Below are 24,440 nucleotides of genomic sequence, written 5' to 3' on the forward strand. Positions count from 1 at the left end.
GAATTACTTGATTAATTAAAAAAAATTGTTGTAGGTATCTAATAATGACATTAATAAGATCTTACATGTTATAATTACTATTTAATTACTTTGGAAAACTTTACGGTAGTGGACGGTGCACGCCGGAAGTGTTTAATTAATACACGAAGTAAGAAAGAGGATCCCTAACCAAACTACTAACAATTAGTTAAGTTGGTAAACGCTGGCTTACGAAACATAGTTTGGAAAGTTGAAGTAAATAATAAAGGATAATAATGGAATAATTAGAACCGGGGTGAAAGAGAAAATCAGTTTGACGCGAATAATAATAATAGTCTTTCATCAATATATTTATAATAATATAGTACCTAACCTATGTTAAAATATACGACTTCAAAAAGATTTTAAAGTACAGGTAAAAGTGTAAAACTTACGACAAGTTGACAAAAAAAGTTTTGGTCTCATGTACGAATAACGAAACGCACACAGTTGTGATTCGAGTCGCGCTTTTATTTTAAGTTGTCTCAGCACGTTCCGTTCGACGGACAGAAATGTCGTTGCTGTTCTGCGAAAACGTCGGTGTTGTGCCCTCGTCTGAGACAATCCGATGTGATGGGTAATGGATCAATTATTCAATAACTTATGGTATTTATTCTGGTATATTATCTGTAAAAAGACGTCATGGTTTACTGGTCATTTTTATAAATGAAATTGATGAGTCGTCTGTGGAAAAGATGTTTTCGTTTTTCTTAACAATATAAAATAGCTGTATGTACATCACCAGCAAAATGTGTTAACTTAATACATTTCAATATAAACTAGTTGTAATTAAGCACTCTCAAAAAAAATAGGGGGTCATAGTAAACCAAATTTAAACATAATATACTAAAAAACAACTAAAATGTGTGTAGCTCAGACGTGGCGGCCATAATACTCTCCCTTACAAAAATATAAATTATTCATAAAAAATTTTTAAAAAAAATCAATGAAATAGACTAATATACTATTGTGTATCAATTATTAAGTGCACTTTAAATGTAGATAATATAATATTGAGTATTAATACATTTAAACATTGATATCTGGTACAGTAGTAACTATAAGACAATTTATTAAAATCGATTTCTTTTATTATGTTTCATTATTTCCGAATATTATAATCAGTCGATCGAAATATTTCGCCGCCGCACAACGACTGCAAACTATAATATTATATCTATTAAGCGTATAATACTCGAGCATCGTGAAACGTATGATAATTTTGAAATATAAGTATATTGTTAGAAAACGGGAATCCAGGGTGATGGGAAATTAATACGATGGCGGTGTGTGTGTTGCGTGGGCGATAGTGGCAGCTGAATCAATCAAGGTAAGTTTGTCGTTGTTGACGTCGATGGTTAAATTAAATTATATTCAATTTGAGCGAGCATCGAACATTAAAAAGTTACAACACTGATAAAGGATATAGTTATAACGAAACTGATAATGGATATTGTTGTAATTATTATATTATATAAAAAACAAATTACAAGCAGACCAGTCTGCAGTCGTAGTAGTTGTTATTTATTTTATGATTGAGAAAAAAATATACGATAAGTGCTTACGATAACATTGTCTCATTAGCATATAAAAGAACGCCACAGAAAAACAGTATTCAGTTCGCTTATTGATATTTACAAGTAACATTTCATACAACAGTTTTTTAAATTTTAATTAATTTTATATTTCAAGAAATCATGAACAAAAGACAGTACAGTGGTGACAGTTCATCTATCGCAGACGAGAGACTTTTCTGGGACAAGTGGTTTGAGGCGGTCTGGAAACGAAAAGAAGTCAGCAGTACCAGAAAAAATGACAATTTAAATGATGAAACGACTATTGGCCCCGAAAGCAGCGGATCTGGAAGTGGGATGTTTGAAGGGAATGATCAACAACATATCGATCGAGACAGATCTGCAGTGGGTCGGATTTTGAGAGGTAATTTAGAACCAAAAACGAAGGGACGTCCAATGTGATTTGTCTAATTTTGATTATTCAGGTGCACTGTCCGTCACAATCGGTGGAGACGGTGACGACGCATCCGAAAAAATGGTCGGTGGAGGACATACAAGCGAAACCGAACGAAACCATGGCACCAACGGCGATGACGGCGATTTTGACTCGTTCGGTGACGACTTTGACGACGTCATGATCAGACTTGCGCGCACTATGCACACGAAACCTATTACTGGCCAACACCGATTTATCAGTTCCGTCATTGCGCCGGATGGACTTCACACAGTTCGCGAGTGTTTGCAGGAACTGGACAACCTTATCGACCGATACCCGCCGCGGCATTGGCACATCGTCGCCAGTCACGGAGACCACGTTCACGTCGCACACGCGTGTGCCTACAACAACGGTTCCTGTCGATGTCCTTGGCTCCTTCGAAGTACTTTCTGGGCCAAGGACGAAATACGTCGGCTTCGGAGCATTACCAGAGGAGTTGAGTTGCGGCCAATCGACTACGTTAACGTACTGCGGAACCTGTCTGAGGGCACTAAATTCCTCCACAGGATTGGTGGCTTCGCAGAAGACGGAGAATTATGTGATCGATATAAATGTCTATCGGTGTGTAAACTAAAAAAAATATTTGATAAAATTATCTACACGTCGTGGTTTTTATAAATCACCGACGAAATTATATTAATTATATTCGACCTTTAACTCGTACTAATAATAGGTACCGATAAAATTTTAACGACATAGAAATCGAACAACCAATACAGATTATTACATATGTATATAATTGTCTTATCGATATTGAAGTACAAACATATTTACACATCGATCAATCAAAGTCCATTTTTTTATGTAAATTATTAGTTGCGACTCCAGAAACTTTTTTGTTGGCTGATAATTTAAAATTCTTAGAAAACACTATTAAAAAATCATTTAACGAAAAATACGACGGTAACTCTGTTCGCACTTTCGCAGTGATAAATGCACATATCATAACGAAAGCAAATTAAAAGATAAAACCTAACCAAACCTTTTAAGAGTTGAAAAACACTATTCTTTACTAACACTTAATCAACGTAGCCAACATACTAAATGATAAATTGTTGTTACACAGGAAAGGAGATATGAGCGACAGAGAAAAGGAGGACTACTGGACGGGAGCAGACGTGAGGACTCGTGTGACTTTCAGAGCAAAGAACCTGTTCGTCAACCTGGGCAACTATATGGCGAAAAAGATGGCAGCGGGAATAGCAACGTCAAAAAACGCCAAAAAATTACGCAAGACTCTCAATTTCAGCGGCCGGCAAACTGGCCGTTAACGATAACACAATTACTTTATGAGTATCCTACGTGTCCCCCGGAAGATTTTCATTACATCAAAGAATTTTATCTGAATGATACCTTAAAAAATACACTTACTAACAATAAATACGTGAAACAAGACTTACGAAATTGGTGCGCAAAATTAGGTTTGTGGAAATTGTCAGATTTTAATAACTACTACAACGATCCCAATGTCAAACCATATTTTAACGGGTACAGTACAAACAACGACAACGTGTATTACGATGTAGATACTTCTGTAAAAATTGCCAATCAATTGCTACTGCATCAATACGAAAACGATACTGAACAGGTTCGTAATTTTTTAATCGATTTATTAAATGTAATAGACAAACGAGTTCCAAAATTAAATACACTTGCAATACACGGCGAGACAAATGCCGGGAAAAATTATTTTTTTGATGCTGTAGTGGCTTACTTTATAAATTATGGGTATCTTGGAACTATTCACAAAAACAACAATTTTGCATTCATGGACGCCGCCGATCGACGAATTATTTTATGGAACGGACCGCAATATGAGGCTAATCACGTAAGACAGGTAAAGGAATTATTAGCTGGTGAAACCACTAGAGTACGTGTGAAATATCGAGACTACGTTTCTGTACAAGGTACACCAATTATAATGTTGACGGACAAAATGTTATCTATATTTGAAATGTCTGAGCTCCGAAGTAGTATTAGGTTGCATCGATGGAAACGAGCATGTTTCCTTCAAGACTATAATAAAAAAATTGATCCTCGGTTTTTATTGAAAATGTTTTATAAATATAATATCCATGTATAATAATATATAATATTGCGTAATTTAATTCTTCACTAGTTTGTATTGCATCATCACGGTCGACGTCGATGTTTTTAACAACGTCACTTCTATATTCAATTTCCTTTTGATTATTTACTAAACGTTGTAAAACGATATCAGCCGGATTAATAAATGGGCCCTATTATCCTCTTGAGCAACGGCCTCTGTTGATTGCCGTGCATTTGAAACCGGTGCCGGAGCAATGAACTGATTATTGAAAGTTGATAACTCTTCGTAATATAAATCGGTAGGTTTTAAATTTTCCACTGCCATATTTGTATTTTCTAGTTCCACACGAGAAGCGTTGGAACGAGAATATGCAACCCGCACTCAAAGGCCGTTTCAGTTTCAATGTCCCATGTACATTCTGTATCGGTGAATTTGTCTGGTACAAAGTTGCATTTCATAATCGTCTTCTTTATACGGGGGAGGCAAAGCCGTAGTTGCAGTGAAAGTCCAAGAAAGTCTGGAATCCACCTCCCCCTTGTATGCAGTATTATAGTTAAACAATATAGTATCTATATTGACGTACACGGACTATACGGTTAGTCTAAGTATACAGATACCACGAGAGTTTTCAATAAGAAGGTACCTATTTTTTAATTCAATTAATTCCCTCAAAAACAACGAAATAGAAAACACAATCCAAACATATCTAACTTTTAAAATAATTTATTTCACTAAGGTTCCATTCGTCTTTTGATGTTAGTGCGAACAATTTTGGTGCATTCGTATAATTTTAGATTAATTTGCAATGAGCTAGTATATTATTACCAATGATAAATTATTAGTGGCATATAAATAGTGTAAATAGAATAAAAATATGAAACACGCATTTTTTGTACATATATTAAGCTAAATAAAACTTTAACGCGACTTACATATTTTTAACTTCGTTCAATAATATTATCCTTCATGGTCGTATAATAATTAGGTATGCTGAGATAGAATTACCCCTACTAAAATTATTCTTCACACTCAATGAAAAACTCCTGCGTCCGCCAATGAATACATCAAATACACGCGGGTTTATTATGTATATATAAGACTCAGCATTTCAAAATTGAGTTAGTAGTTATTTTCAAAACTTTTAACTTTTAAGGTAGGTAGTTGTTGTAGTTACTTTATTCAGAAATCCGAACCAATTAACTTATAGCGAGTGGCTTTTCACAACAAAGTATAACGGTAGGTGTACTTACAAGTTATTTTTCAATATGTAATTAAATTAATTGAAAAAGTTTATATTTTATTAAAGTTTGTCTTTTTTCGGTAGGTACGATAAAAATGTGTTTTTAAATTTGAAATACATCGAGCCCATAATTGTTCAGTTATTCTTAAAGTACTATTAATTTAATTATTATGATAAATATATGTTTGGCTGATTGGCTATATGCCCGTTGGCCATGATATTATAGACTTTAAATAAAAAATTTATAATATGAATAAATATTTTCTGTAATAAATAATAATATACATATTTGTAATTTGTATGTGGCAATGAATTAAAGATTTTTTGTTTAAGGCTTAGATTTTTATTGAAAAATACAGTTATATGTATAGCGTAAACTCTGAACCTCGAAAGTAACGAATTAAATATTAAAAACCTTACGTACCTACATCCGTTTTATATTTTTATAAACACTATATAATTACATTTTAACAACTCAAAAATTACTTGAATATTAATTTTGAAATTTCAAAAAGTCATCTAATTAACAGTTTATTTGAAGAAAAGCTGGCAAGTGGATGTCGCTCTGCTATACATTAGGTGTCTAGAAGGTCGCTGTTTATGGATGGTATTAAATTTGAATATAATATCGATATGTATATTGTACATAAACTTGTTTATGAAAAATGATTCTGAGCGAATATGGTGTATCAGTCTAGAATATTTTATATGGTTAATAGTCATTATTAATACGGTAGCCGGTAAGTTGAAATAATATTATTCTTAAATTATCAGTGATGCTGGAAAAATATTATGTACCTATACTTATGTAAAATTGAGCTTCGAAACCGAATTATAACAAAATGACTAAAATCGTTATTTTTGTCTTAATATGTTATTTTGTCTAAATTTTAACTTAAAATAACTATAAAAAATGCTGTGTCTGTTTATTTTTTATATTTTTTGGTTACAGAATAAACTACTTACGCAGAACCTTGTTTTAAATTTTCAATCTTTAGCTATAAAAGTTGAACATTTAATACATTTTTTACTACAAAATCATTTATCAATTTTTAATTTGAGAAATGTTATCAAAATTTGAACTTTAAAAGATTATTAACCTAAAACTTACTAATGTATTTTTCAACTGATATTGTAACAATATATCAAGAGTCTTTTATTCAATTTTCATGCTTCATGACCTAATCAATACAATTTTATTGACATTTATAGAAAAAAGATTCTATGAAAACGTCCTTAAACAGCTCAAAACGAGTAAAAAAAATATTTTGAAAATTGTATCAAGTATATGAATTGATAAAATAAACATACGGTGGGAATTTCAAGTATTTACAGTTACAACAAAATAAGAAAATCGCTACATGAGAAATCTAGTGAACATCCAATGTTATACAAATTTCAACTTCAAACACTCATAAAAAAGTATTGTGGACTCAACTTTTTTGTTAATTTCCACTAACAAAAACTTATAGGGCACATTGTATTATACTTTAAAGTTTTTTGACGGAGGTAACATTGATCGAAAAAAAACTTAAAAATTCCAAAAAACAGAATTCAAACAAACACTTTATAAAAGGACAACACGAATATTAGCGAGTTTGGTGAGTACACCTTGCATACGAGGTAGGTATATACATTCAATATTGCAATAATTCCGCACACGTACTGACTATCAGCTTTTCGGGATTAACCGCCGCAAATGTCTTCCGGATATACTACCTACCTATTATTATGTCGTAGTCGGACTATTTTAACGTCGTAAACTATACATATAGTATATATATATATATATTTAAACTAACACAACTACACGAGAATAGGTATCTCACACTCTAAGTCCGACCGGATATAAACGTCGCGGCGGACGTTGTAAGCACTTTTGGCAGGTGTTGGTGCCAAAAAATGAGCCAAAATAATTTGGTCGATGTCGAGTAACGGAGTAAACACGCGTATATAACTGTGTAGCATATACATAATATATATATATATATAGGTTCCTATGTATACATTAAATATTTACTGTGAGTATTTATAATATTAGATTTGTTGTGTTTTTATTGTTAAGGGTGGTTTTTTTTTTTGTAGTAACCGTAAGCAAAATATTATAAGACTTTTGCACGACGGACGCGAATGTTACGGCAAAGTAAGCACCGTACGTCTCGTAACCGATCCTTACTTGAAATTTGAAACAAATCCTAAAATTATTCGTCAAATACTGCGATGTAAAATATATTATTTTTAGTCGAAAAGCATCAAATTAATCAACATTGATTATATTAATAGCATTTTCTTATACTTTTTCAGATATAATTTTTTTTATTGGAAACGTTTACCTTTATTTGTGTGGATTTAACTTGATCAACTTCAAGCAACTATGTTCATCATATTTTCAAAAACACTGGGTAGAAAACCAAACAAATACCATACAGTTGTCCGATTAAAGTTTTACTGGGTGAAAAAATGAATATATATTGCTTCGGTATTTTTTTTTTCGCTGAGCGCTTGTATTATAGGGATCCTCTGTGCCGTTTTTGAGTGATTTAAAACAGACCAAACAAAAGTATTTATAACGTCATCTGCAGGATTCAATAAAAAATAACGCGTAGGTACCTATTATAATATTATTCTTTCGGATATATTGAATTTTAATGAAAGTGGCCTACCTATCAAAATAATATTAATAATTTTATTATATTTTATTAAAATCACCAGTTTATGGTGGTTAATATTTTTTTTTTTGAAAATGTTTGAGTAACTAAATTAAAACTGTAGTAATTTCTGATTAATTAATCATTAATCAATATATACTTACCAAGAATAATAGTTATGCCATTATGTATAATTATGTAATCATTAATGAAAAACGTGGGGGAGGGGGGAGCACGAAGGTAAATCACCATATATAAATTAACAAATTATACATATTTATTATATTATATTGAACGGACAAATAATTACTAGATATTATATAATATGCTCATAAATCATAATCAACCACACTGCAGAGCATAAAATATACAAAATATAATTTCAATTTTAAAATTAGGTAGCAATGAATTATAATAAAAATTATCTTACAAAAAAAAAAAAAAATAAACACATAAAATAGGTACGGTACATAGCTCCGAGAGAGAAAATTGTTGGTCGGGTTTTAAATCAAATTAAATTATGTGGGTAGGAAAGTCCCTATCCATATTGATTGTATTAATTTTGAAAATCCCGAAGAAGTTTTTGCGATGCAGGTTTAATAATAAATAGGTAACTGTTCTTATACCGCGCTTTACGTTATTTTATTCGAAATCCGGTACCCACTAGCAGTTTTATTCGGAAAATGTAATACCGAGAATAATGATAAAAACGCGACCGCACGGCTATATTTTCTGAAACCATAATTCTCTCCCGTCCATATTTGTTATACAAAGTCACGTACCTACGAAAAAAATAACCAAAAATATTTATTCAAAATTCTAAGAACACAATAACGTAATAATGAAATAAATGTATATATTTTTTATTTTTAAAGCGGAGAAAGAGAAGCGTAGAATAAAGCGAATAAACACGACCATCCAATTAAATGTAATGTTTATTATTTAAAAAAAAAATATCGTTTGACAAAATTATTTTTAGGGTCCCACAAATATTTACATAGCTCGTATAACAATAACAACTATTACTATGAGTAGTTTCTGTGCTCTGAATACGCCTCAATACGCCTATCCGTGAATAAATTTTACCTGTAGACTATGTCTAACCTACTATGTATAGTACCAATATCTACCTATTCGTAAATCATAATAGGTACGTTATTATCAGGGTTGGGATTTTATAGCACTTAAAATTGCGTAAATATGCACTATAATATGACCTTAACTATCGCTAAATATGTGTTATACGCAATAAAAACAACACAATATGAAGAGAAAAAAGGAAATTTATTAATTAATCAATAATCACTTATAAATTTGAAATTATTATAAGTACATAGATTAGTCACTCTGGTCAGAATCCCGAGGGGCTGTAAAAAAATTACCCAGTCAATTATTTTTAAAAATTTTAAATAAAAAGTAAGAGATTTAAAATGTTTACCTTGAGTGTTACGTTGAATTATTAAATGCTGGGCCAGAATTTACGGCGGCGGTTGTCTGCCAACAAAGTCTAATACGTCGAAAATGAACGTTCGACGTCCACTGATACAATTGGTTTGTAATTGAAATATACAATATCGCTACAATGCTACATGTAAGTTCACCAAGTAATTCACCAATATTTGTATTTTCTCCACCATTCAAGATATTTGAAATATGTTTTAATTTAGACAAACCACTATTTTTTTCTAAAACATTTTTTGAATTTGAGATATATAGGTTTACCACGTTCACCATTTAGTGTTTTCAGCGTTTCTTCGATATTTTCGATAATATTGAATGATGTGGCTAAGGACAGACTTTTTGCTTGCAATTTATCATTGGCTACAGATGAAATAGAACAATTTGATTTAATGTATGCCAAGTTATTTTCAAGATTAGGTTTGTCTAAACATTTTTTTGCTTTTTGAACACTAATCGCATAATAGGTGGCTGCACACGAGACGACTGTATAAAATGAATTGACTATACAATGTTGATAATCGGCGGTTAATAATCGCAGTAGAAATAGATAAAAAAAAAACCCAACAAAATCAGCAGATAACAAAAATTAGAACCAAATACCCATTACGAAATTATCTTAGTATTATATTATACCTATATATAATCGCCGTACGGTTATGTATACTTACAATTTATTTGATAATTCGATTGACAAAAATCTAAAAACACGTTTACTAATATATAATTCCATAAAATATGACAGATTTTGATTAAAAAACAGGTAAAAATGCAAAAAAGTCTCAAAAAACCCAAAAAAAACAATAAAAAATAAAAAATCATAAAATATGCAAAAAAAAGCAAAATAAAATTTTTAATTCGAGTTCTCTGTAGGTATCATGAAACAAGTTTTTAGCGTACTCTGCTATTTTTTAAGCATCTCAAAGACTTATGCAAATGCTATAAAATAACAACCCTGGTTATTATTAATAATACAAATATAGTATAAACATTTTTATTTACACTAATTTCCTCCCCCGAAAAACTGAAAAAGTGACAAGCGTCATCAACCCTCACATCGATTTTCATTTATTAGGTTTATCGATTTGAATAAAACTATAACCATTTAAACAGTTGGCGATTTATTTTACCTATACTCATTATGCCAACGCCAAGTAGGTATATAGGAGTATATGGTACGTATACCACACGACCCCTACCTGCAGCTTTGGGTGGCCAAGTAATATTTTATAAAATTACCTTTAGTATGTGTTATTATATTCATACCTATTCGGGCATGATTAATAAATTATCGAGTTAACAAATTTAAACCCTTATTAAAATCTATTTTGCTTTTAAATTGTTCTGGAGCATTATTTCCTACCAGAAAAGATACTGAAGTAAAAAATTAAAAAATTTTTATTGCCCCCGAAAAGCGATGACGAAAAAAACGAAAATTATAAATAAAAAAAAAAAACACAAATAGGTAATGTAAAATCAATACATTCATCGCTCAGCTCAGAATCTAAATCTATACTTAGGTACCTACTATATATAAGTCTATATATAATATATTATTGCCTATTACATTGGCTATTTTGTTTCTTAGTCGTTATTGATTTCATTTTATGATTTATATATGTGTATATATCGGCATAACATAACTAAAATAAGTTTTGAGAAAATATAATATAATTTTTTGTTACAGAACAACACCTGTGTTCTTTTAATGAAATATGAAATATATATATATATACCTTTCTTTAATAGTTTATGCTAATATCTAATAAAAAAAGCATATATATCTATACCTATACCTATACTATCAATACTATTCTGAATACGAGATTTGTTGCCATAACAAAACGGAAATGTGGTAAAATAATATAAGTCGAGTAGAGTGATAATATAATATTGAATAGTTACATTGATTGTTATATTATTCTTAAATGGTAACTAGCAGGTTTACACGTTGTTATTATTTAATAATTTAGGATTTTATATTTATAATTGGTATTTGGTAGTATACTAGTAGTTGGTAGTTGGTCCTCTATATTATAGGTGCCTACCTAATACACGGCTTAGGAACTATCGAATATTTAGATGCGAATTTTGTAAAAAAATTATATTTTATACTTTATTCGGTTGAATTAAGTGAATAACAGATACTTATAATAACCTACCAACATGCAGTGATTTTAAATGCCATGTTAACAACATTTTATCGTGTAAATTAAATTATTCGACATGTTACACCTATTTTAGAATAATGTCGCGTGACGGTAACCAATTACTTATTTCATAGGTACACGGTACACCTATTTTACAACTTTAATCAAACAATTAACTTTTTTTTGTTTTTCATAACTATAGAAGGGACTATGGCACATATATATGTATTATTATGAGTAATATGAAATGTATAATTAAATTAATAGATATAGGTACAAAATATATGTTAACGATTAGTTGATTTATTATTAAAATCGAGTGAACTCAATTGCTAGCATCATAGGACAGTTTAAGTAATGTGTCCGCTATTAGGAGGTTATTTTTACATAGTGTATTTATGACAAGGAATTTAGAAATGTCTGTTATAGTGCTACAGTGCTATTAAGTGGTGTCTTTAAACCTCTGTTCCACTTCCACACTGTACCCAGTGGTCAAAGTGGCTCAAAATAAGTGGGAGGATGCCTTTCATAATTTATATAGTTCTCATAATATATCGCTTAAGCAGTCGTACAAAATAAGTGCAGGGATGAAAAATGTGAATTATAAAAGGTGAAGGGATGCCTCCCACCGTATCCTCCTACTTCGACCACTGACTGAACGTACTCATATAGCAGTCACGAGGGTGTGCTTTCAGCGAATTTCGTGGGAAGCGGGGTAGAACTAACCCCTCATCAAAACGGTTTAGGCACAGGCTCACTTAATATTATATTTTTATTTGTAACAATTTAAAATAATTTATTTAATTTTAATTTTATTTGTACCACAAATATCTTGAACTAGCGAATTATCCCTGCCATTTTTATCACACGAAATTATACTGTCTGATTTGCCCTATAATCTGTACATTATCTGTTTTCGAACCCCTACCGAACCTAACCTAACCTACTTTAAATGATTTCATTTAAAGTATTTGCATTTTGCCCCGTCTGACCATTTTATACAGAGGAGGACTGGGAATAAAAATCAGCCCTAGAAAAACAGAAAATTCAGCCTACATTTTCACAGACCCACCCACCGCGAAATACCCTACCCTAAAAAGTACGTATTTTATACCCATCATCTATCAAGGCATCAACACTTATGTATGTACTATGCCGGCAATAATGTGACGATTTTTTGAGACAAGACAATTTTTTTTGAACGGTTTAGAAAAAATGAATATGCTTAGGACTATATTATCCATGCCACAAACACGATTCCTACAACCGCATAGTCAGACCAGTTTTTAGTTTATTCTCCCTTAACTATAGCCCATAGGCGGTACTATCGGGGGGGAGGGGGGGAGGGGGCAGAGTATGAAACTGCCCTTCCTACGGACCGTATCTACCAGTATAAATATATAGTTCCTTGAATCTCGGTTTTCTAACTCTTAAAAAATATTTTTTTACTGTATGTTCAATACGAATTTTGTTGCTATAATATACACTGACTCACAAGCATAGGTAATGAATGGCGGGAAAAAAATTAAATATAAATGTGAACACGCGTACCTGTACTCAAGTCTCATGCTCATTAGTAATTACCGTGTGGCGTGTACAAAATATAACAAAATATAATATATTATAATGAAAATAATGTCATAAATTATTATCATGTGTAATTTTTGTATAAGTGTGGTGTATATTTACCTAAGATGTTATACTTATACCCCTGATGTTTTAAGACTTATAACTTAACACTGAATATTATATATAGATGAGTTCAAATTTATACTAACATTTTTTTTCTATTAAAAGTTTTTTTTATATATAATTAATAGTTAAGCATAACTGCATAAGGCATAAGCCATATTCAGACATAAAATTATTTTTATTTGAAATTTTTCATTGAATAAATAGGTAAAAAAATGTTTCTTATTAATTGAGTCTTCGCATCCAAAATTGCCTATATTGGCTATAATAATTTATAAATTATTAATAACTAATTAAGAGTAGAATACATGTATTCACATTCATACTTAATTTTTTTTCTAGGCTTTTATTCAGTGGACTTTTTTTCCGCCTACTAAATTAATTGTTAAATAATCTAGGTGACAATGATCCAGATGATCAAGAACACATGGAGTTATAAGATAATTAAATAAATAAATAAATTCATGTTATTTTTTTTTTAAGTAGGTATTAGGTACTAGTCGAAAATGTGGACTAATTTAACAATATAAACAATTAAAATATTTTCTTCCCCCCCCCCCCTAACATGAGGGTCTAGTACCACCTACACCTTTAACCAGTTTGTTGACTATTATTCATTTGGAAGATTTGATTAGGAGGATAAACTCCAATTTAAAAAGCAGATAAAAAATCTGTAAAATATGTTCATTTACTGATTTAAATAAAACACATCTTCAGTTACAGACATAATATTAAATAAAGTTTTTACATTAATTTAATTAATATATAATGTAGATACAAATTGTTAGATATAAGTATATTAGATTATACAACTATATCAGGTAGGTACACTTTTACAATCATAATAGTACGTTTCCATATTTCCAAAATAAGAATTACAGTTAAATTTTAAAAGGTAATATTTTGGGAAACAATCGAATACTTTATTTTAGGGGTCTAAGCCCATGGCTGATATACATAAATGTATGCATACAAATCTCAATTCATGATATTAAACAAATATTAGGCTAGTAGGAACCTATTACGTTAATAAAAAGTTGTACAATACAATATAATCACAAAATTATCAATATTTTATACATTAATATAATATGCGATATCAGTGTTTGGAAAGAACGCCATTCATGCATCCACGATCATATTTAGTGCACAATACATGAGCATGAACCATGTTTATATTTTTAAGACATTCAAATTTATTTACCATTTAGCATATATTGATTAATAATATTGTTTTTCTGTTATAATATTTCTATTACATTTATTTGATTACGAATTATAAAAATAAAATACATGAAATTCCAGTGGGTCCGCCTCGACATATAACAACAATAATATAATGATTTCCACTATTTTATATTGGTATTACAACGATTCATAAAAATAATATAAAAACATTTAAATGGACGACCAAATGAAAGCATTCATTTTTCAAAGAACGTGAACGTGTTTATTTGAAAAAAATATAATAAACAAATTCAATTTTATAGTGAAAGTTCCAAACACTAATTAATTTTTGGAACATACATTTATATATATCGGGTATAATATGCCTATACAGATTCTTATCACATCAAATTTTCAAAATAAATTTATTTTACTTGCATGAGGACAATTAAACAATAACTATCAAATTTTATTTTTTATTTTTTATCAATTGAGCAAATATTTTGATTAATCTATTTAGTGTAGTTTTCTACCCAAGCCCAGTGGCATAGTTATGATTTTCATATGGGGAAAGGGAGAATATTTTTTCAGATAAACAACAGGAGCTTTCTCCTCCTCCTAAGTTTAAAGTATCCACGGTTATTAGTTTTTGAGTTACACCAAAAACAGAATCGGTTTTGAATAAAAATGTTCTCTAACTTATTTTTTTTTCTGATTATTTAAAAAAGTTCTGATAATTTTCAAATATTTTCAATTTTGATACCAGAAACCATTCTCAAAGTCAAAATTGTATAAAGTATTAAAAATCTGTGAACTGAAACAAAAATAATCACATAATTGAAAAATATGCATTCATTGCTCCGAATATAAAAGCTAGGGGGGGGGAATATATCCCCATATTATAACTACGCCACTGCCAGATCTGGGGATAGGCTGAATATTTCCTGATAATTTCTAATTTGTGGATGTCAAATATGGCTGACTAATTTACTGACAGTTTATTAAAAACAAATTGTTTAGTAAAAAACTATTACAAATTAAATCTCATATTGGAGGGCTAGCATACCCTGAGCCTACACTCAAGATACTCAGCTATGGATATATTCTTATAAGTATAATTACTTTAAAATGTATCACAAACAAAACTTCACTTTGATAAAAATGATACAAATTTTTTATTTACGTTTCTTTTTTCGTTCGTGGATTATCACATGTGTATGTAAGTGTCCAGTTGTTCGAAATGCATCTCCACATACAGGACATTTAAACGGTTTTTCACCTAAAAAGTTAGAATAAACTCATTATAATAATTTATTATTCTTATAATGTCTTAAGGATTGTTTTAAAAATGTATAAGCATAAAAATTAGGTAGGTATGTAATTTGTTAATCCAAAAAATAATAACCAATTACCTGTGTGTTGTCTCATATGAACTTTCAAAGTTGATGTTGTGGCAAATAATCCATTACACTGGGGGCACTCGGCTCGTTTCATCTTACCTGAATGAGTGATTTTATGATATTCAAGTGAACTCTTAGTGGCAAATGCTTTATTACAATCCTATTCATCACATTTATATGGTTTGTTACCAGTGTGTGTTCTTTCATGTCTTTCGAGATCGGCATTCTTTTTAAATATTTTTTCACAGAACTGACATACTTTTGGCAAGGGTTTTTGAGTCTCCATATTTAAAAAGATAATATTAAGATCATTCTTAAAATTGAAATGAGTTTATTACTTACAGTACTAATGGTTCTTTCTTCTGAATTAGTAGCAATATTTGGTACATATACAACTTTTGGCTCAGCTTTACCACTTGGATGATTTATGTTTCTCTTAACTTCATTACTAATAGTATTCTTCTTTTTTGATTTCAATGAACATACATTTTTTTTTCTTAGTCTAAAATGTAAGTGCATTGTTTAATGAAACATTAATAATATAATTACTTATAAACTTACAAACTCTTTTTTGCATCCAATTTAGACATTTTATTAACACATTTTTTTTTTCTTGAAGGGATCTATTTAACATAACACAAAATTAAGTAAATACAAAGTAACTCTCATATGTCCAATTAATTTACCATCTTTTTAGTGATTTCTTCTTCAACATTTAATGATATTGATTCATTAGTAGCAATTGTGACAGATTTTATTCCCTATAATATACAAATATATTATATTAATGGTTATAAAAAGAAAGTTTTATTATTATCAAGTAAATAAATATTCAAATAAGTAAGGTATAAGTTTTTAATTTTTGATATACTATAAAAGTATTCATACATTTTATAGCTAAAACCAATTACAGAGCAGCAGGAATTCATTGAAGGAATTTTAGTTTGACAACTATGTGATGGTTCAACATTTTTCTCTTTTGAGACATAGTATATACTAATTAATACTTGTTATAGAAAAAGAGGAATTCATATTTGAGCCCAAAAACAGAGAGAAAAGGGCTCAAAATTTCTAAAATATATTTAATTTTCCTAATACCCTACATTTTTATAGGGGGCTAATTAGCCAATAGAAAATATCACTAACTTACTAAGTTCTAACAATCAGTATAATATCATTAATTCATCTGTTGACATTATTAATAGTATAGTAATATATTAATTCGCAAGTGCTTAGCAACTTAAATTTATATTATATATATCTAATTATATATTACCTTTTTAGTGGTTTCTCTTACAACATTTAGTGATACTGATTCATCTTCAGTAACAGTAGTTAATAGTTCCTTTTCCTATAACATAAAAAAAAATATATATTAATTTAGCTTATAGAAATAACCCATATTCTAACACAAATGTAATGAATTAATAGTGAGCTAGTGGACCCTAAAAAATAATTTATTGGCCCATGGTTGGTCAGATTCTTTAGATAAAATTAACTGATGAATGATGAATGATGAATACTAGTATAATATTGATCAAGACTATCCAAATTGATGAGTTTCTATAATTGATTTGATTGAAAATACAAACCAAACAAACGTAAAATATTTAACTATTAATAATTATTTTAGTTTATTTAAATAAATTATACTCAATAATACTCTATGTTAGAAAAATTCAACGTGTTTACTAGTGATTTATCATATTATATTCTATACATAATGTTAAGAGTATTTAAAAGAAATACTTGGTTTTGAACAATGGCATTTTCGATTAATGGTTGGTCTTGTTTCTTCTTCAGAACAATAAGAGTATCACCTAAAAAATTTAATTAAAAACAAATATCTTCAGTTATGATGGAGCATACAACAATATAATTGTAAGCACAATCAATTATTAATTAGAGTTTAAAATTATATACAAATTGTTAGGATGTAATTAATAAAAAAAAATAGTTGATATTAAAGGAAATTTACTTATTATCTTATTTAAAGAGAAGAATATTTTAATGAGATTTAATACTAACTATTGATAAATTATAATAAGAAACCAGCACATTGATACATTAAATATTTGTTAGACCGAGATAACATATACAGGTACAGCATCCACTTAAAAGAATGTTGATCTGTATGTGTAAATTTCATCTTACTAGATCATAAGTAAGCATAATATGGCAAATTTTATAATAAGAGAAATCCATTCACTCAATTATTTATAATATTAGAACAAATTGAACTTAATCAAATTGAAAAGTAAGAATATTATATTATTATCAATGATCTCACACATGCATTTTTGTTTTTTATATTTTAATGTTGAAGCAATGATTATTTAAAATTTTCAAAATGTATAATATTCTTGAATTTAAATCTTATAGTAGATCAATACATTTTAAAATTTAAAATTAATTCTTCTGTACATAAAATTGATCATATTATAGGTTAGTAAGGCAGCGATAATACATTAAAGAACTAAGTCTAACTATCAAATGTTTAATTGATTGGCTTGTAATTTCTATTGTTAATAAAAATATAATACCATCTACAAGAGAATATGTCAAATTTTCAATTTCTGTGTGATCACTAGCTATATTAGAAATTGGGCTTAAAATGTTATCATAGTGTTCACTCTCCATCAAATTTAATCCAAATTCACATTGAGTAGTAATTGGATTGTTGCAATTCCTATAAAATATAATAAAATATATATTAAAACATATTTTTAATTAACTATTTGATATGTTAATTACTTTAACTCTGTATTATTGTCACCACTTTGCAATTCATAAGCTACTTCTTCGAGCCATTGTTCTAACTTTGAGGAATCTAAAAATAATATCATACAAATTATTTATTAAAATGTAAAAAATGTCAACATAATACAAATACTATTTGTTAGATTACTGAATCATAATTTTTATGAATAAAACCCAATCATCTATAACTATGTACCTCATTCAATCTGATACATGTATTGTAAATTACAGATTATGTTCTAGCCTAAGACTTCTAAGTATACCTACTTCAAATGGTTATCAGAATAAAAATCCTCAGATAAAAATATTTATGTTAGATATTTGGATTAATTCAACGTCTTAAAACTATTTATTCAATCAATTTTATTGAAAAATGTTGCGAGGGAAATTGTAGTTTAATGTTAATACTTAATAACAAGTATATACAACATGAGGTACATCTTTATAATACAAATTTTTTATCTATTAAAAATGTAAGGTTTATCCAATTTTTCCAATTTAAAAAATAGAATATGATGTTACATAAAAATAGTCACAATTTCCTCAAAATACAAATATTATCATTAGACAATGAACTGATTAAACCTGACTTTCTAAGATCTATATTTAATTTCCAAGAAAGCATTTAAAAGCATTTATAAGCCCCCCCCCCTCCTCCAAAAAAAAACAATTTTTTTTACCTTTAATTAAATGTATAGTTTCATCAACTGTTTCTCCATTCTTTAGTACTTCACTTTGAACATTTTCATGTACATTTTTAGTTTTTACTCCATGGAAAACATTTAAATGTTTACTAAGAGCATTAACACTGTTGTAAACACACGAGCACATAGAGCATTTATGAATTCTTGTAGCTTCTTTTTTAACAGCATGGCATTTTTTCATATGATTAATCAAATGACCTATAATAATTCCAATTATAATTTTTACTTCTAATCTAAACAATGTATTGAATCTAAAGTGCATAAATACTGTTTAGTGACCTTTTTGACAAAAACTCATTTCACAGAATTCACATTTGAATGGTCGTATTCCTTTATGTTTCATCAGATGTCTATTTAATGAATTTTGTTGAGTAAAGTATAATGAACAATCTTTGCACTATACAAAAAGAATAATAATTTCACTCCCATGTAAAGCAAGTATGTATGTATGTATAATAATCTAATTGTAATAAGTTTGTAAATAACTAACTTCAAATGGTTTTTCTCCAGTATGTGTTCTCATATGGCGGCGTAAAAGATTTGACTTATTAAATGACCAATCACAATGATCACATTTAAATTTTTTAATTGTATTGCTTGTTTTATGGATTTTTTTTAATTTTGTAGCAACCTTATGATATTTTTTCAATATTGAATCGAACTAAAATTAAAAATAATAAAATAATGATATGCGTTATAAAATCTTAACACAGTAAATTGATCATCAATATTTAAATGGTGAGTAATTTTAAAAATTGATTCATTCAAGTATTTAAATTTAGTTAGAATACAAGTTACGTATTAAAAATTGACAGTAACTTAAACTAAAATAAATATGAACTTTATTTTAATTAATAAATATTTTTTAAAATCATAATTTTTTCAAATAGATCATAATTATTTGTATAATTGCAAACTATTTTCTTCGTGATCAAGTTCTTCGTTATCCTAGGTACATCAAAAACAAAATATTAAACTTACTTTTCTGTGTTCTTTGATGTGCATTTTATATTCTGATATAGTTGAAAAAGACATATTACAAATTGTACAAGTTTTAATACAAGCAACAGATGCTTCTTCACTAGGATTAATTATATTTTCTTGCATACAATTTTCTTTATGGATGTCCAATCGATACTACAACAAAAAAATTGTATGGCACCATAAAAACATGAAATAAATTATAAAAAACACAGAAAATGTATAAAGTATCTGCTTATTAATCAGCTGTGACGTAAACAAACGACTATGGTTTATAGAAGGCAGTTAGATAATAAACTCTCTTCAAACCAAATGAATACACTTTTATTTTACTAATTACATGTTTATATATATTATTAAAACTACAAATGTAGCAACATTTACTATTTTAATAAATATTAATAAATATAAATTACTTTTTAATCACAATTAAGAAAGTATACATTGAATCTATTCAAATACATGATAGTAAATAGATAATAAAAAACAACATAGAATAAATAATAATTAAATAGTAATTACTATACGCTTACATCTAGGCTTTCTAAGAATTATTCATCATTACAATAAACAGAAATCACTGAATATTTAATATTATGCCTATAAATGAAAATAAATTAACAATAAATAGGTACCTGATTGTCAAATATTTTATCACAAATATTGCATGTAATCAATTCTTCGGTTTTATGAATTTTTAGGTGAGCCCTGAAGCTAGCAAAGCGTTTAAATTCTTTTTTGCATTTTGGACATTTTAAATTACTTGTTGAATGAGAAGCAATGTGAAGTAAATAATTATTCTGTAACAAAAATAATATTATATATATATTTAAAATAATATTAAATAATTTAAGGAAAACTATTAACACTTACATTGTAATTAAATGATTTTAAACATTTCAAACATTTAAATGGCTTATCATTCAAATGTTCAAGTTTATGTTTTTTATAATTTTTCCAGTTGTAAAATTCATGTAAACATAAATCACAAACAAAATGACCCTAGATAAAACATAAAAATTACTCATCTGACTAAAATCATTAATCAAAAGCTCACTTACATTAGTATCAACAGGACTTTTAGCGACATCATCTAATATTTTAATAGCAGTTGAATAACTATAGTTCCCACTAGTTATATCAGTGTTTATCTTAACTTGTAAATGTTCTGTCAAGTTATTACTGTCATTAGCCGTTTTCATTATATCCAAATCGGTTTTATTAACTGTAAAATAATAATTTGACAAAAAATTGCATTTCAAGTAAGTACAAATAATAGGCTATTATAAAGAAAAAACTAATTACGGTCTGTATAAATTTCTTGAAAGTGATCATCAGAATTCATAGTAAAATTAATATTTTCAATCGTAGATTTATCAGATTCTATATTATTTGAAACAGTCTGGATATCATTTATTTGTCCGTTAGAATTGATATGTTGGAATGTAATTATCTGTAAAGGAAATAACTCTATTAGTATTAAATAACAGAGAAATTTGAACAAAGGACTTTACCTCGGGGCCATTTACAAATAATGGTTGTTCATTAGTCTCTATTAAGAATGTTTGCCCCAACAACAAATCATTTAATGGAACCATGGCACTCATATCTTGACAATCATCCTGGTCTAAAACTAAACAATAAGTAATGATAAATAACAACCTAAATATGTAAATTTAGAAAATAAGCATTTAACTACATCATTTTATAATTGTGAGTTTATATTGAACAATCAAAAGCTAAGTCGCAACAAAGCCAATTACATGGATATATTTGAACACACAAGCAAAGATTGTTGATCAATAAACAATTTGTTATACAGGCAAGGAGCCCATTTTTTAAAATTAATATTATGGAAATAACAATGGACAGTTATTAATTTTGCTTTATAAATAATAGATTTGGTTAAAAATAGAAATCAGCAATCACAATCCATAAATACTTAACAGTCAAATCAAAGTAACATAAATATGACCCTAAAAACTCAAATAACTTGATAAAAAATATGACAATGTTTGTTGCACTGGTAGTATAAAATATCAGACTACATAAGATAAAAGAGTTTTTAACAATAACATGGTTTTTGTATGTTAATCTATTGTTTTTTTTATCTTCTCTAAAGTTTACATTATTAATTTTGGTACATTTTCAATTATCAACACTCAATACAAATGTTTGGCTACTTACTTATATCCGCACACTCGTCAGCTAATTGTTCAGGATGAGGGATCAATGAATGATCAGCATACGATAAGGTAATAAATTCTGAATTGGAATTTTCCAACATAATATCTAGTTGATCATCCATGTCTGGATGTCTGTTGAAAATAATAATGTATGGTACACATTCAGTCAATAGAAGCAGCAAATAAGTACCTATGTAAATCAAATTGAGGGTACACTTACTTGTCAGATATTCTTTACGGTTGATCTACAATATATAACGGGTTATAGACTAGGGTAACCAACATTAAATACTCTATCCGACTAATATGATGAACACACTGTGTAACTGGACATCGCTCTGACACACTATGGGAGACTTAAAAGTCGGAACAGTTGTACTCTCACAAATCGTTTGCAAATTGAAATATTGTACAACACATTACAAAGAATTTAAAATCAGTAGTTACCCAAAATGTCGGTATTTTCTACTGATTCCATAAAGTGGGTAGGTATGTCGTTTGTGTGGCACATTACATACACAAAGGGGTGAATATACCCCGAGAGCCGAGTGTTGTCGTGTTGAGTCATAGTGTTGTATGTACAACGAAGGTACTATATAATAAAATACAAAATAGGTAGTAAATAATCGTAGTATTACATTATTAAGTTTTAAATTTTAAATAATTTTAATGTTTATGTATTACGTCATTGTATTATTGCGTAGTTTCGTTATCACTGTCCAGTGTCAAGTCCAGACGCTTTGATAAAGAAGAGCGACGCCGCGAATTTGCCAATCAAACGGTGGATAGATAGCGCGGAAAACAGAAATCAATCATTGGAATATCCATCAGCTCATGGCTGTGCTCATGATATAGTCAATAATATATTATATTTTTTGTTATTTTGCGGACGGGACGAAGATCAAATAGGTATGTAATGAAATAGTGTTATGTTTTATTAATATGAATATGTTAAACGGCTATATTCGTTCTCCAATAAGCTCAAATTCGATATCGTTAAATTGCACCCATCGATTAGCCTTATCCTCCCCCGAAGGACACAAGAATCAGTAACTCAGATTTTGACAAGTACCAATAACAGTTGAACACGGAATCAATATAAATAATAATTTATCATCAGTTGTTTTCATTGACGTGTATTAATAAAATACTCTTCAAACCTAAGTCTATAGTTTTTTTTCTTTAAACACTACATTTACGTTTATTAATAACCTAGATGTCGCAGCTTATTTTGATATTATAAGTATTGTTTCGCACGATCAGTGTCTCATTCTATTAATTTTATCGATATAAAACCACACGTGTCTGTGATGAATGTGAAACGGTGCCTTGAAATCGTTTTTCACCAATGAGTAAAAATACCGCGAAAACCCGAAGAATAATTATTGCAGGTGACCATCTACCCATTGTCACTATAGGTCTTGGCCGCCTAATACATTAATTACTACGAGTCTTGGCGGGCCTCGCGTCATGTAGTTTTGGGGGTTAAAGTCCTTAACTCGTAAGTTCTTAATCCAATACCCGTCTAGTGTGTACGATCGTGTTTCCACACAGTCGAAAATAGTGATGATTCCAAAACAATCCTCAGAGATGTATACATTTCCGTTCTTGAGTTTCATTAGTGTTTTAAGCTGACAACTGAAAAAAAATCATCATTGTACAACACGTTTTTATAACTTTTTTTAACTCAAATAAATACCTATAAACGCGTTGTTTTTGAGCATAAAATATTAAAATCCCAGCCGTACGATGGTTACAGATGACACTATGTACGGTTTGCACTTCCGTTAGAACGATATTTTCGTTACTTCGTAAAATGCACTACTACAATATTTTTCAAAAATGTATTTATGTAACAAATTTTGAGATGCGTACTTCATACAAATAGTGTATGAAAAATTGTTTACATTTGGTGTTTAAAAATAGATTTTAGGTTTTGGTTCGGCTGATACTCCATCAGGAGTTTGTGTATGATC

General features: G+C 29.0%; 3 protein-coding genes across 6 annotated transcripts in view; 2 read left to right on the plus strand and 1 right to left on the minus strand.

The window, feature by feature from the left end:
• Positions 1-1,580: 1,580 nt before the first annotated feature.
• LOC111032096 lies at positions 1,581-4,933 on the plus strand. Its single transcript, XM_022312305.1, has 3 exons — positions 1,581-1,956; positions 2,018-2,589; positions 3,095-4,933. Exons 1-3 carry the CDS (start codon positions 1,716-1,718, stop codon positions 4,109-4,111), a joined length of 1,830 nt encoding a protein of 609 aa, XP_022167997.1. The 5' UTR covers positions 1,581-1,715; the 3' UTR covers positions 4,112-4,933.
• Positions 4,934-14,002: 9,069 nt separating this feature from the next.
• On the minus strand, positions 14,003-23,162 carry LOC111032097 (zinc finger protein 107-like). Of its 2 annotated transcripts, XR_002604281.1 has the most exons (20): positions 22,912-23,162; positions 22,466-22,654; positions 21,793-21,911; positions 21,584-21,731; positions 21,340-21,503; positions 21,152-21,280; positions 20,914-21,078; positions 20,279-20,434; positions 19,788-19,958; positions 19,577-19,694; positions 19,274-19,495; positions 18,588-18,663; positions 18,377-18,522; positions 17,583-17,653; positions 17,110-17,184; positions 16,520-16,594; positions 16,395-16,456; positions 16,176-16,335; positions 15,846-16,113; positions 14,003-15,712 (listed from the first exon to the last, which is right to left on the minus strand). XR_002604281.1 is itself a non-coding variant. In XM_022312306.1 (19 exons), the coding sequence occupies exons 1-19, from the start codon at positions 23,030-23,032 to the stop codon at positions 15,994-15,996; spliced, it is 2,487 nt and encodes an 828-aa protein (XP_022167998.1). In that variant the 5' UTR covers positions 23,033-23,162; the 3' UTR covers positions 15,844-15,993. The 2 variants fall into 2 exon arrangements, 1 of the variants encoding a protein (XP_022167998.1); XM_022312306.1 differs by lacking the exon at positions 14,003-15,712 and having other exon boundaries at positions 15,844-16,113.
• The window catches only part of LOC111032099 (cytochrome P450 306a1-like), a 33,903-nt gene continuing 31,413 nt past the window's right edge, over positions 21,951-24,440 (plus strand). For 2 of the 3 annotated variants that reach the window (XM_022312310.1, XM_022312309.1), the window contains exons 1-2: positions 21,952-22,533; positions 23,169-23,373. The gene's annotated coding sequence lies outside the window, so the exon portion shown is untranslated. Of the gene's footprint in view, positions 22,534-23,168; positions 23,374-24,440 lie in introns of all 3 variants that reach the window. The other variant, XM_022312311.1, reaches the window with a different exon arrangement.

This window comes from Myzus persicae, unplaced genomic scaffold (genome assembly GCF_001856785.1).
Source record: "Myzus persicae strain clone G006 unplaced genomic scaffold, MPER_G0061.0, whole genome shotgun sequence".
Classification (NCBI taxonomy): Eukaryota; Metazoa; Arthropoda; class Insecta; order Hemiptera; family Aphididae; genus Myzus; species Myzus persicae.